Source organism: Triticum aestivum, chromosome 7A (assembly GCF_018294505.1).
Source record: "Triticum aestivum cultivar Chinese Spring chromosome 7A, IWGSC CS RefSeq v2.1, whole genome shotgun sequence".
In the NCBI taxonomy this organism is placed as follows: domain Eukaryota; kingdom Viridiplantae; phylum Streptophyta; class Magnoliopsida; order Poales; family Poaceae; genus Triticum; species Triticum aestivum.
The window spans coordinates 250,468,858-250,483,045 of NC_057812.1; the positions used below are offsets into that span (position 1 = coordinate 250,468,858).

At 45.5% G+C, this 14,188-nt stretch overlaps 1 protein-coding gene across 1 annotated transcript in view; it reads left to right on the plus strand.

The window, feature by feature from the left end:
• The first annotated feature begins 3,879 nt into the window (after positions 1 to 3,879).
• LOC123151648 (nudix hydrolase 15, mitochondrial) overlaps positions 3,880 to 14,188 on the plus strand; it is a 44,062-nt gene continuing 33,753 nt past the window's right edge. Inside the window, exons 1-2 of the mRNA XM_044571327.1 lie at positions 3,880 to 4,229; positions 5,669 to 5,811. Of these exons, the coding sequence (XP_044427262.1) occupies positions 3,998 to 4,229; positions 5,669 to 5,811 (375 nt within the window). The 5' untranslated portion in view covers positions 3,880 to 3,997. The remainder of the gene's footprint in view (positions 4,230 to 5,668; positions 5,812 to 14,188) is intronic.

The following is a 14,188-nucleotide window of genomic DNA, read 5'->3' on the forward strand; positions in this document are numbered from 1 at the left end:
TTGCACAAGCATTTATAAAACACATGGCACTTTTTAATTGCATGATCAATTTTTAAAAACATTGACCTATTTTATTTTATTCCAAGTATAATGTTTAGAACATTTTGATGTATATATATGGAAAAATAAAAACAAACCTTTATTTCGGTTTTTATTTTTTGAAAGAAATCACACTAGTTGAATCTGGCCCATGTGGCTAGCGCAATGGGAGATAATCAACAACATTCCTTGCTATGAGGGGAGCAACTAATCAAGGGGTATCTCTTAGAGGGCTCCCATAACAGTTACTCCCTCCGTTCCAAATTACTTGTCGCAAGTATGGATGTATCTAGATGTATTTTAGTTTTAGATACATCCATTTCTGCACGAGTAATTTGGAACGGAGGGAGTGCTTTCTTGGGCATGGGAGCGCGCCAAGTGATCCGTTTAGTTGCCGTTACGTGTCGTGCGTTGGACAAACCCTTGAGATTTTTTTTCTTGCACATCATTTTTTTGGCTTTTCCGCCTTTGCTTGGTTCTCCCTAGGTTTTGGTGGTTTTCTTTTAGGCGGTGCTTTTTCGTGTGACTTCGCGTATTAGATTTGTCAGAAGTCAAACTCTTCAAAGTTTGACCAAGTTTACATAAAAAATTATTAACATTCATGGTACAAAATCAATATAATTAGAACTGTCATGAAATATTTTATGTATTTGGTATTCAAGATGTTGATGATTCATAATATAAATTTGGTCAGACTTTACAAAGTTTGAATTTAAAATAAATCTAATATCGCAAAGGTGTGATAGCTCCCAGGTGCCCCTACACCCTAATGAACAGTAAATTAAAAAAAACTGAAACTTTGGGACATCAAATATGATAAAACATTTGATGTTCTGGAAAAGTTTCAGCCACAAATAACATTCCCTCACAAAAAAATCATTGTTCAAAGTTTATGTGCACTTTTTGAGCAATGTTTTTTTTTTGCGAGGGCTCCTCGAATTTTATTTGTAGCTGAAACTTTGCGAAAACATCAAACGTTTGATCATGTTTGATGTCCCAAAATTTCATTTTTTTATTATTTGCTGTTCATGGAGGGTGTGCGGGCACCCTGGTGTTGAAAGGCATGTCTCATCTAATGTAGTAAAAATAAATGGAGGGGGTACATTCAAATATGAATTCAACAATATAATTTTTAGCGACATGCATTAACATTTTGCTAGACAAATAGGTGGTCAAAATTTGACGCACTATACAAAGATAAACCCAACCAGAGGCAGCAGTAGATATAGAAGGAGAAGGCCTACATGTGAGGGAAATAATGACGAAAAGAGTTCAAAGATAGCCTACAAAAGGTTACCTCAACAGAGTTCAAAGATAATCTTTGGAGCATCAAAATTCATTTGGAACTTAAAAACTTTCTTCTAAGGCTGGCTCAACATTCTATACACGACAATATGTCGACGACGAGCGCCTGCTGCCTTTGTGGGGCAGAGGATACATGGAGGCACGGCTTGCTAAGCTGCTATATGGCAAGAAATACTTGGGCCCTCTCAATGGAACCAATACTAAAGCTGTTGTGTGTTAACAAGGACGACAATGTAAAAAGTGGTTGTTTGCCATCCACGAGAAAGCGATCCATGAGAAAAAAATATCAAAGTCCGTTTCCTATCCATGGCTTGGTGCAGTCATACCTTGGCGAGCTAAAGGCCATTCATATTCCTAGATGGCATGTGTCTCGTTTATCATCGAACAGACCAATAACATGGATCGCCTCTTCGGCGGATCTTATGAAGGTTAACGTCGATGTCGCAGTTGGTAGAGGAGCCTCACATGAAGGTGTGGGTGAGGTTTGCTAGGACCAAACATATATGTTTTGGGGTGCATCATCTAATGGTTTTCCAAAACATATCCGATCCAGCTATACTCGAATCTCTTGTTATCAGGGAGGCCTTGGCTCTCGCGGATGATCTTTATGAAAGGAAGATACATGTGACGTCCGCCTGCCAGGGCTGGCCCTAGCAATTCTGAGGCCCTAGTGCAAGTTTGCAACCGAACAAATCCATTTGATAACAAAGAGAGAGATTAAGGTGGTGATACACCTAAAAAAATCATTAAATTAGCAACGTTGGGCCCCTGCCTTCTTTGAGACTTGTGGTAATCCATGTGGGGATGAAAGTAGGGAAAGAAAGAAGAAAGAACGAAGAATATAAGATATGCGTCCGTGCGTTTTTTTAGAGAAAAAGTATCACGGCTGGCTCTGTAGTATATACACAGAACATAAGAATATAAGATATGGGCCCCTCCCCTGGCTGGGCCTTAGGCAGTCGCACTCTTTGCCTAGACCTAGGGCCGGCCCTGCCGCCTGCAAGGTGATCGTGGAAGACATTCAAGAAGAGAGTTCAACTCTCTATGAGGTAATCATACATGAAATCACACACTAAAAGTCTGCTTTTGCTACTTGTAATATTATTCGTGAATTTAAGAGCTTGAATATCAAAACTCACAAACTCGCAAAGCACGTTTTATCCTTAAGGACTTTCTTTTTGAATACTTATCCCTAGGGGCTAGCCACCATGTCTTGTTAGGTCAATCCAATGACTTTTTATTCATTCATTTAAAGGCCACGCTACGCGTCGGCCGTCGTTTTTTTAAAAGATCCGCCGCTTCGATAGTTGTTTGATCCGCGCTATCTAGCGCATGGATCTTTCCTCACCACTGCAACAAAAAGTATTGTTGCATAAACCTTCTTTGCAACAGATCGTATGTTGCAGAAACATTTGCAACCGATGTTTTGTTACATAATTATTACTTTTTTGCAACATGGGTGTTGTTGCGAAACGATTTTGCAACACAGATGATGTTGCAGATTATTTTTTGGTCTTAACTTTTTTGCAACATGAGTGTTGTTGCGAAAGGACTTCTGCATCACAGATGATGTTGCAAAGATATGTTAAGGTGGAGAGGCACGCGTCCCACGCGAATTGAGTCAGGAGAATTGGTGGCGTGGCTCTCGATCCGATCTAGATGGAAGACTAGAGGGTCTGGCAACATTTAGCGTGTTGCAGGTGTTTTGCAACACCTACTGTGTTGCATAATGTATGATGTGCATCGTCCGGCGAAACTTGGATCTGATGGTTGCACAAGTGGCGGAACGCTACGCGTATCGGCTGGTTGATTCTAATCGTTTCCCTTCTCGTAAACATCGTGAAGGTGCAATAAAAAGCTTTGGAGTTTGCCTAAATAAAAAGTTTTGGAGTTTGCAATTTTTTTTACCTCAACTACTATCTCCGGCTAGGGCTGCAAACGAGTCGAGGTCGAGCGAGTTGAAGTTGGCTCAGCTCAACTCATATGAAAATTCAAGCGGGCACAAACTGAGTGAAGCTCATGATTGAGCTGTAGAACATGACTCGTGCTTAGCTTGTAACGCTTGCGAGTCGATCTCGAGCTAATTTCAAGCTAAATGAGATGGTAAAAATTATAAATCTATGGATGAAAAACAAAAAAATTAAGATGAATATGCTGGGAACCTTTGCCAAAAATATAAGATATTTAACACATAGTCGACCACGTGTCATAATTAGGCCTAAATCTTCTTTGCATTTAATTAAGTTTTTATCTTCGTTGGTAAATAAAATGGAGAAAATATAGACATCATATATGTTAATAAATTATCTTATTTTCATTTAATATATGGCATGATCATTTAACATAATGATATTCTGTCGAGCTATCAAGCTAAAATTGAACAAGCGAGCATTGGCTCAAAATCAGCTCGTTTCTCGGTCGATCTATATAAAGTGTTCAAACTCAGCTCGTTTCTTTTCAAATCGAGTAAGTCGATCTCGAGCAGCTCACAGCCTCGAGCTTCCCTATCTCCAGCTCCCTAGAAAAAAAAACTACCATCTCCATCCACGGCAGTTCGATCCGTCCGTCGCAATGTCTTCTTCATCGCCCTCCTCAGAGGTGGAAGGCCTCAACCACTCTGAACTCCTCCGCTCTCTCCTAGAGTTTCCTTCGCATGGACGGGGAGGAGCCTGCCACGGAAATCGAGGCGCTCATCCAGCGGCTGAGGCTCCACCAGCCGCCCCCCTCCCCGCATGCCGGTGATCCATCCACGGCGGCGACCCCCAACGCCGGCGAGCTACTTAAGCCGCGGAGGGCCGCCGTGCTGATCTGCCTCTTCCGGGGCTCCGCCGGGGAGCTCCGCGTCATCCTCACCAAGCGCTCCTCTTCCCTCACCACTCACTCCGGTGAGCAGCTAGCTTGTTTTTGGTGATTTTTATGCAGATTCTCATGGGTGCGATCAATCCGAATAAGAGGGAATCGTTTTCTCACAATAAAGCCCGGCGTTTCGACTCTTTGTTTTGGATATGGGGAATTAAGCAAACGATTGGATTTCTGGGAGTTCAGTGGAGCAGAAATGTTTCAGAGGATTACTTGCTGTTTTTTTAATCATTAGGGCCTGTTCAGTTAGTGCGAGGGCGCTAGAATGGTTTGATGGATGCTCCCGTGTAGTTCCAGTGTTCTAGTGTTCTTTCGTATTGACTATTGATTCAAGTCTCTTCAATGCTATTTAATTTAGACCAGTATGATTTGCAGAGTGTTGGTGGTTGGTTTTTGATTCACAGACTGCACAATAGCGTTGGGTTTCACAAAAAATATGTCTGCATATCATTGCATTACGAAGACAAAAATATGACATGGTTTCATAAATCATGATGATAGTTTCGAAATGGCCATGCATTCACTTTGTTTTATTTATGTTCAGATACGTCAGACAACCATAAAACAATATACCTTTTGACGCTATTTTAATTATTCATGACTGATTTAAAATATCCGCTAGTTAACTTAGCGTTCTAAAGATTTAGATTGTAAAACTTTATCGAACCACTTAAGGCTTATTAATCTTTGTTCTAAGCTTTTTTTCTTGACAAAAAAAAGGTGAAAAGGAGATGTGACACAAGTTAAATATTTATTGAAAAATTAAGAAAAACACCCCATCAATTCTACCATGATTCGTTATGGATTTCAAGGTGGACCAGGTTGGGCCTTAACTGCTTTGAGCATGTGGGTCAACGTAATCAATGGCCAGATGTCTTGCTTTTCTCTTGGATTTTGTAGGTCATCTCCTATTTTCAGCCATATTTTTGCTTTTAGTAATATAATAGAATAGAATAGGGAATGTATTATCGTGATGTTCGATTGGTCGCTAGGAAGAACCTACTTTGGTCACTAATTGGAACAGACGTGCGAGGTGCAATAGAGGCTTACAACTTGTAAAGTTACAAGCAATTTGGGCTCATCTCACGGATGGCTAACCACTGGGGTTTGGTCCTGAAATGAATTAAGCTGAATTTGCGCCTTGATTCTCAGTTTTCTATCTAGCCTGCTTGCAGTTGGCTTGCCATAGCTTTCGAATTTTAGGAGTCAAGGTCATAAATGGGTCGCCAGCTATATAGCTTTGACTCAGATATATTCCCGGCTGAGCATACATTTCTTGCCGACCTAGAGAGCTGACTTGTCTCGGAATAAGCTTTGCAGGTGAGCTGACGATGTAGTCTAACCCAGCTCATTTGAGCTTAGTCCGTATCTCCCATACTGGAAAGTGCAAATGAAAAGTAACTTACTCATCATCATAGATGTATGTTTTGCTGCATTTATCAGTGATTTTGTTGCCTTGATACAGGGGAGGTTGCATTGCCAGGCGGAAAAGTTGACGAAGGCGATGCTGATGATGCAGCTACAGCATTGCGGGAAGCAAAGGAGGAGATTGGGATGGATCCATGTCTGGTTACTGTTGTTACCTCTCTCGAGCACTTCTTGTCAAAGGTGCATTGCCTTTTGGTTTTACTTTCTAGTCAACCTAGTAATTGTCTCACATCCAAATAGCCTGTTTCAATGCCTCAGTAACGGGAAATGGAACCTTCTTTTATCTGTCCAACTATTATGGATATGAAATTGTACACAGTTCTTGCAGCCAAACAAACTTGAGTCACATGATCTGCCTATGTCTGTCTTGAGGATCATATCAGGCTGACATGCCTGTTTTTAATTACCGACTTACGTTCTATGAAAAAGTTAAATAGCAAGTGAAGTATTCGTTATGTGGTATAAGGAGTCCACACTCTGCCTCCAAGCGATGCAACCATTGCATACCCGATGATCTAGATTTAGTAAAGTCTTTACACATAGTTTCACCTGCTTAAGTCAACTGCAACCCAAAAAGGTAGGACCAGGCGCTACCCCCCTCCCGGCGACAAAGCCAGGAGGCACAAGAAGCATCAGGAGTTGACGGAAATTGATCCCGAGGAGGACTAGAAGATCTCCAAAAGTCAACTCAAAGTCAAGGGACCAAGCCAGTGGGCTTAGAAATATGAAGTCAGACCCGACCATATGGACGCGGAGCCCTTCTATGCCCAGTACAGTGGTTCGCAGATGAATAGTAGAAGGCCCTCAAATCCCCAGAATACTCCAACAAAGGAGAGGAAGAGAGAAATCTCAAAAGGGCATTTTTGCAATATCAAACACACACACATACACCCACACACACTCTCTCTCTCTCGTGCATGAGTAGGCAAAGGGTACAACAACAACAACGAAGCCTTTAGTCCCAAACAAGTTGGGGTAGGCTAAGGTGAAACCCATAAGATCTCGCAATTAACTCATGGTTCTGGCACATGGATAGCAAGCTTCCAGGCACCCTTGTCCATGGCTAGTTCTTTGGTGATACTCCAATCCTTCAGATCTCTCTTTACGGACTCCTCCTATGTCAAGTTCAGTCTACCTCGACCTTTCTTGACATTATCTGCACGCTTTAGCCGTCTGCTATGCATTGGAGCTTCTGGAGGTCATCGCTGAGTATGCCCAAACCATCTCAGACGATGTTGGACAAGCTTCTCCTCAATCGATGCTACCCCAACTCTATCTCGTATATCATCATTCCGGACCCGGTCCTTCCTTGTGTGGACACACATCCATCTCAACATGCGCATCTCTGTTGCACCTAACTGTTGAACATGTCGCCTTTTAGTCGGCCAACACTCAGCGGGTCGAATCGCTGTCCTATAGAACCCGCCTTTTAGCTTTTGTGGCCCTCTCGTCACGGAGAACGCCAGAAGCTTGGCGCCGCTTCATCCATCCAGCTTTGATTCGATGGTTCACATCTTCATCGATATCCCCATCCTTCTGCAGCATTGACCCCAAATATCAAAAGGTGTCCTTCTGAGGCACCACCTGCCCATCAAGGCTAACTTCCTCCTCATGCCTAGTAGTATTGAAACCGCACCTCATGTACTCGGTTTTAGTTCTACTAAGTCTAAAACCTTTCGATTCCAAGGTTTGTCTCCATAGCTCTGACTTCCTATTGACCCCCGCGACTATCATCGACTAGCACCATATCATCCGCAAAGAGCATACACCATGGGATATCTCCTTGTATATCCCTTATGACCTTATCCATCATCAAAGCAAAAAGATAAGGGCTCAAAGCTGACCCCTGGTGCAGTCCTATTTTAATCACAAAGTCGTTAGTGTCGCCATAACTTGTTCGAACACTTGTCACAACATTATCGTACATGTCCTTGATGAGAGTAATGTACTTTGTTGGGACTTTGTGTTTCTCCAAGGCTTGCCACATGTCATTTCGCGGTATCTTATCGTAGGCCAATGAACACCATATGCAGGTCCTTCTTTTGCTCCCGGTATCTCTACATAAGTTGTCGTACCAAGAAAATGGCTCCCTATATCTCTCCATGAGTAGTCGAAGGGTGATATGGTGAATAGACACAAGGGTCACTAAAACCCTAAAGGACTATGATAGATGCCACAGGAATATTCCTTCGTAGGATTGCCATCAAGCCCTTAGGGTTAGACAAAAAGCAAGGGCACACTTGTAATAAAATACCAATGGCATACCATGTAATTTCCGCAACTTTTCATGTATAAATAGAGGGCCTCTTACTTGAGAGGAGGGTGGGGGGGGCAAAGGCTTAAGGCTCTCACTCTCATCTGCTCACTTGTGAAGAGTGAAGGTGAGGAGGAGAGGTTGGGCCAGAGGAACGAGTGGCGTGCGGCCTCCCTAAGCGTGAACTGACGACCTGACATGACCAGGCGCGGTGTGGATTGCCTCGCAGATCAAGGCGTTCTCCCACAAGTTGGAGCAAGGGTGCTTCAAAAGGCGCAACACCCCCTCGAAAGCCCGGACCCTTGCACTTGGAAACTAGCTACCTGTTAGAGTTGCCCCTCGATAACTAGCTTCCCACTAGAGTTTGGAACCTAGCTTCCTGCTAGTATTGCTCCTTAGAAGCGTCGTTCTCTAGTGTTGCTTCGCTACTATCGTCCCTTGGAAACACTTGATTGGTTGAGAGCTTGGAAGCCCGGAGACAACCATCTTCCCTAACTTCAGAACTATCAGGCGGGCAAGGACATGAAGGAGCGTCTTGAATCTCGATAGGGCATCCTCAGGATGGACTAGTACCAACCCTGGGTGCCTCCAAATATACTGTTCGGGCGCACGACAACTCTTTATCTTATCGTTTACCACTAAGGGATTAAATGTTGTCTTTCTACTCGAAATTGACCAAATATTATGTTGTATTAGGATTTGACAACATGTTGCATTTTTTCAGATGTTACGTGTTGAACGAGAATAGTGTGTACTCAGGAGAACGGGAGGACTGGATGCCCCCCTTCTAGGTCAGCACATGGGCTTGGGCCCTAAGTGACATATCTTGATGGGCTTGGGCTCATACCGGTACAACACTCCCCCTCAAGATAGGTGGTCGATATCTATCATTCCCATCTTGTCACATGCCAAGTTACAGTCCTTTGTTCCCAGTCCCTTTGTCAAGCAATCTGTAGACTGCTGCCTAGAGCTGACATGAGTGAGGCTAATAATCCCAGCACCAAGTTTCTCCTTAAAGAAGAAGCGATCAATTTCCACATGTTTAGTCCTATCATGTTGAACTTGATTATTAGGAATGCTTATAGCCAACTGATTGTCACACCACACCCTCAAGGGTCCGTTTCTCAGCAGTTTCAACTCGCCCAGAAGGTGCTTCACCCAGAGCATCTCAGACAACCCTTGAGATAAGGCTCTATACTCAGCTTCTGCTGTTGATCTAGGCACAACTGTTTGTTTCTTGCTTCTTCATGACACCAAATTTCCTCCCACAAACATACAATAGCCAAAAGTTGATTTTCTATCGTCTTGACAACTGGCCCGATCAGAGTCACTGTAGCCATCCACCTCAAGATGTCCACTCTTTGCAAACCACAACCCTTTACCTGGAGTGCCCTTCAAGTATGTCAGGATTCTGTGCACAATATCAAGATGCCCACTCCTTGGTTCATGCATGTATCTGCTCTCACCACACCCACGGCATACGTAATGTCATGCCTGGTATGACACAAGTACAATAACCTTCCTGCCAGTTTATGATAATCTTCCTTATTCACAAGCTCTCCTGGTTCTGTTGTTACTTGATGGTTTTGTTCAATCGGAGTTGGGGCAGCACGACATCCCATCATGCTCATGTCATTCAAGAGATCCAAGGTGTTTCCGTTGACACAAAGATATTCCCTTCTCTATCCGAGCCACTTCAATGCCAAGGAAGTATTTTACCTCAAATTCCTTGCTCAGACACCCCTTCAATCTCTCTATTTCCTCCTTATCATCTCCCGTGATGATAATGTCATCCACATAGACAGCAAGAATGGTGATCTTCCGATCAGAGTGTTTGTCGAACATCGTGTAATCACCGTTACAGTGACGATACCCCATACCACAGACAACTCATCTGAACCTATCAAACCATGCCCTTGGCGATTGCTTCAAACCATGCCCTCCGGATGTCTTAGGAGACAAAGCCTCATAAGACACACAATTTCTAATGTCATGATCATCAAAAATATCCGGAGGTAAGGCCTTTTGTGCAGCTCCACCTGTCCCCTTTCGCAATGCAATAGGCAGTTGCACTGTGTCAGATGAGCTTGCATCATTGCCTTGCTGTCCCCCTACACTGGCTGCTCCCCCTGCACTTGTGGCTGCCCCCGTGAATATACCAGACGTGTCAGATGAGCTATGCACTTGTGGCTGCCGACGAGAGTACAATAGGGGGATCTTCTGCCACCGATCTCGAATAGGGAGCTGGACATTACCAATCTGAATGGAATTCACCGTTGCCACATCACCATCAGTGAGAGTACCAACCAGAAGTGTACCCACAATTGGCTGGAGTTGAACCTCCACATCACCATCAGTGTTAGTGCCCACAGAATCATCCTGAGTATGAGATACAATCTTCTCCCCCTCTTGACCATCCTGCATAGAGTGTAAGTGGTCAAGCTCTTGAAACAACACACTTAGATCTGTTGGCTCACCATAGAATGGCTCGATTCCCTGAAGGTTACATCCATACCGACAAACCTGTGTTTCTCAGAGGGACACCAACATTTATACCCCTACTGACTGGAAGAATGGCCCAGAAAAATATACTTCACTGCCCGTGGATCAAGTTTCCCAACAGAAACCCGGTGATCTCGAACAAAACAAGTACAGCCAAACAACTTTGGGGGAACAAAAAGTTTAGTTCCTCCATATACCAGCCCACACGGAGATTTCATTCCTAGTATTCTTGATGGTGTCCGTTTGATCAGATACGTGGCTGGCATAACTGCTTCACTGCACAAGAACTTGGGCACATTCATCATATACATCAACGACCGAGCAACCTCAAGAATATGACGATTCTTCCTTTCTGCCACTCCATTTTGAGGGGGTGTTTGGGGATGAAGTTTGATGAAGAATATCATGATCAGACAAGAAGGCCCCAAAGGTGTTGTTCACATACTCTGTGCCATTGTCGGTCCTGATCACCTGCACCTGCTCCTGAAACTGATTCTTCACCAAGGCATGGAAATTCTGAAAACAGCTAAACACCTCATCCTTGTGATGCATCAAATAAATCGAAGTCATACGAGAATAGTAATCGATAAAGGTAACAAAGTACTTCATTCCATTTTTTGACACAACTGGGCAAGTCTATACATCTGAATGAATCAACACAAAAGGGGATATGCTTCTAAACCCCTTAATCACTGTGACGCCCCCGATTCAATCGTACACTAATCATGCACGCAAATGCGTACGATCAAGATCAGGGACTCATGGGAAGATATCACAACACAACTCTAAAACATAAATAAGTCATACAAGCATCATAATACAAGCCAGGGGCCTCGAGGGCTCGAATACAAGTGCTCGATCATAGACGAGTCAGCGGAAGCAACAATATCTGAGTACAGACATAAGTTAAACAAATTTGCCTTAAGAAGGCTAGCACAAACTGGGATACAGATCGAAAGAGGCGCAGGCCTCCTGCCTGGGATCCTCCTAAACTACTCATGGTCGTCGTCAGCGGCCTGCACGTAGTAGTAGGCACCTCCAGTGTAGTAGTCGTCGTCGACGGTGGCGTCTGGCTCCAGGGCTCCAGCATCTGGTTGCGACAACCAGGTAGAAGGGAAAGGGGGGAAAGAGGGAGAAAAGCAACCGTGAGTACTCATCCAAAGTACTCGCAAGCAAGGAGCTACACTACATATGCATGGGTATATGTGTAAAGGGCCATATCAGTGGACTGAACTGCAGAATGCCAGAATAAGAGGGGGATAACTAATCCTGTCGAAGACTACGCTTCTGGCAGCCTCCGTCTTGCAGCATGTAGAAGAGAGTAGATTGAAGTCCTCCAAGTAGCATCTCCAAGTAGCACCTCCAAGTAGCATCTCCAGTAGCATCGCATAGCATAATCCTACCCGGCGATCCTCCCCTCGTCGCCCTGTGGAAAAGCGATCACCGGGTTGTCTGTGGAACTTGGAAGGGTGTGTTTTATTAAGTATCCGGTTCTAGTTGTCATAAGGTCAAGGTACAACTCCAAGTCGTCCTGTTACCGAAGATCACGGCTTTTCGAATAGATTAACTTCCCTGCAGGGGTGCACCAACTTACCCAACACGTTTGATCCCATTTGGCCGGACACACTTTCTTGGGTCATGCCCGGCCGCGGAAGATCAACACATCGCAGCCCCACCTAGGCACAACAGAGAGGCCAGCACGCCGGTCTAAACCTAAGCGCACAGGGGTCTGGGCCCATCGCCCATAGCACACCTGCACGTTGCGAGGGCGGCCGGAAGCAGAACTAGCCCCCTTAATACAAGAGCAGGCTTACGTTCCAATCCGGCGCGCGCCGCTCCGTCGCTGACGTCTGAAGTGCTTCGGCTGATACCACGACGCCGAGATACCCATAACCACTCCCACGTAGATGGTTAGTGCGTATAGGCTCGTAGCCAACTCAGATCAAATACCAAGATCTCGTTAAGCGTGTTAAATATCCGCGAACGCCGAGCAGGGCCAGGCCCACCTCTCTCCTAGGTGGTCTCAACCTGCCCTGTCGCTCCGCCACAAAGTAACAGTCGGGGGCCGTCGGGAACCCAGGCCCACCTCTACCGGGATGGAGCCACCTGTCCTTTCAGCCCCCATCTCCGAACAGTATCACAGATAATGTAACAGTGTAAAGTATATAGTATATGCCCGTGATCACCTCCCGAAGTGATCACAACCCAGTAGTATAGCATGGCAGACGGACAAGAGTGTAGGGCCACTGATGGAACTCTAGCATCCTATACTAAGCAGTAGGATAGCAGGTAAAGGTAACAACAATAGTAGCAAGGACAGGCTATGCAGCAGTATAGGATTAACTGAAAGCAGTAACATGCTACACTACTCTAATGCAAGCAGTATAGAGGAGAATAGGCGATATCTGATGATCAAGGGGAGGGGGGCTTGCCTGGTTGCTCAGACAAGGAGGGGGGCGTCGGTGACGTAGTCGTACTCGGTGGCATCAGCGTCGGTCTCGTAGTCTACCGGAGATAAGAGGGGGAAGAAACAATGAATATAATGCAAACATAAACACAACGATGCATGATGTGACAATGAGCGGTGCTAGGTGTGCCCTAACGTGGTATGAGGTGGTACTGGTTAAGGGGGGAAACATCCGGGAAAGTATTCCCGGTGTTTCGCGTTTTCGGGCAGAGGAGCCAGAGGGGGAAAGTTGCGAGTTCGATAGGTTAGGGGTGTGTGGCAGACGAACGGACTACGCATCCGGATTCGTCTCGTCGTTCTGAGCAACTTTCATGTTGAAAATATTTTAATCCGAGTTACGGATTAAAAGATATGATTTTCTAAAGATTTTATTAATTTCTGGAATTTAATTAATTATTTAATTAATTCGAAAAATGGATTTATGACGTCAGCATGATGTCATGCCGACGTCAGCAGTCAACAGAGTTGACTTGGTCAACCTGACATGTGGGTCCAGTGGGACCCACCTGTCATTCTCTGTTTAGGTTAATTACAGCTTAGTTAATTTAATTACTATTTAATTAACCTAACTAGTTAATTAAATTAATTAAACCGGATTAATTAACTTAATTAATTCATTAGACAATTAATTAATTAATAATTAATTTTATTAAATCATTTTTTTATTTTTTATTTATTATTTTTAATTCCTTTTTTTTATAAAACGTTATGGGCATGGGGCCCATCTGTCATAGGCCCCAGGGGCCTTAGCGGGTGCGGGCGGCGGGCACTGCCCGAGCGGGTGCGGGCGGGCGCCCTTCTGGTGGCCTCGCCCGTGGACAACGGGAGTAGGCACGGGATCAACCAGCGGCCACCGCTGGGGCTCCGGCGCGGCGGAGGGAGCCGCGGGAGGGGGGCCGCGGCCAAGTCCAGAGGACGGGAGGCGCACTTGCGGGGGAACAGGGGGCGACGGAGGCGAGGGAGCAGGGACGGAGCTGTGCGGGCGCCAGGGGCGCCGATGCGGGATGGGCGCGTGCGGGGCACGACCCTAGTGGGCGCGCGCGGGGCGCCGGTGCGTGAGCGCGTGCACGCGAGGGAGAGAGGAGGAGAGGGCCTCACAGGGGGAGTAGGGTCTGGGGCAGCGGGGCTTGGGGCGGAGGACGGAGACGACGGCGTCGGGGAGGCAGTCCGACGAGGTAGTCCTGTTCGGCGGCGAAGATTGATCCGGGCGGCGTCGAGGGAGGTTGCCGGCGGGGACGACGAGCATCGACGAGGCCTGGGGAGGCTGGCGGGGATGAGGCGAGGCGACGAGGCGGCGCAGGTGGCACCAACGACGGCAGGGCGGCGGGGCGGCT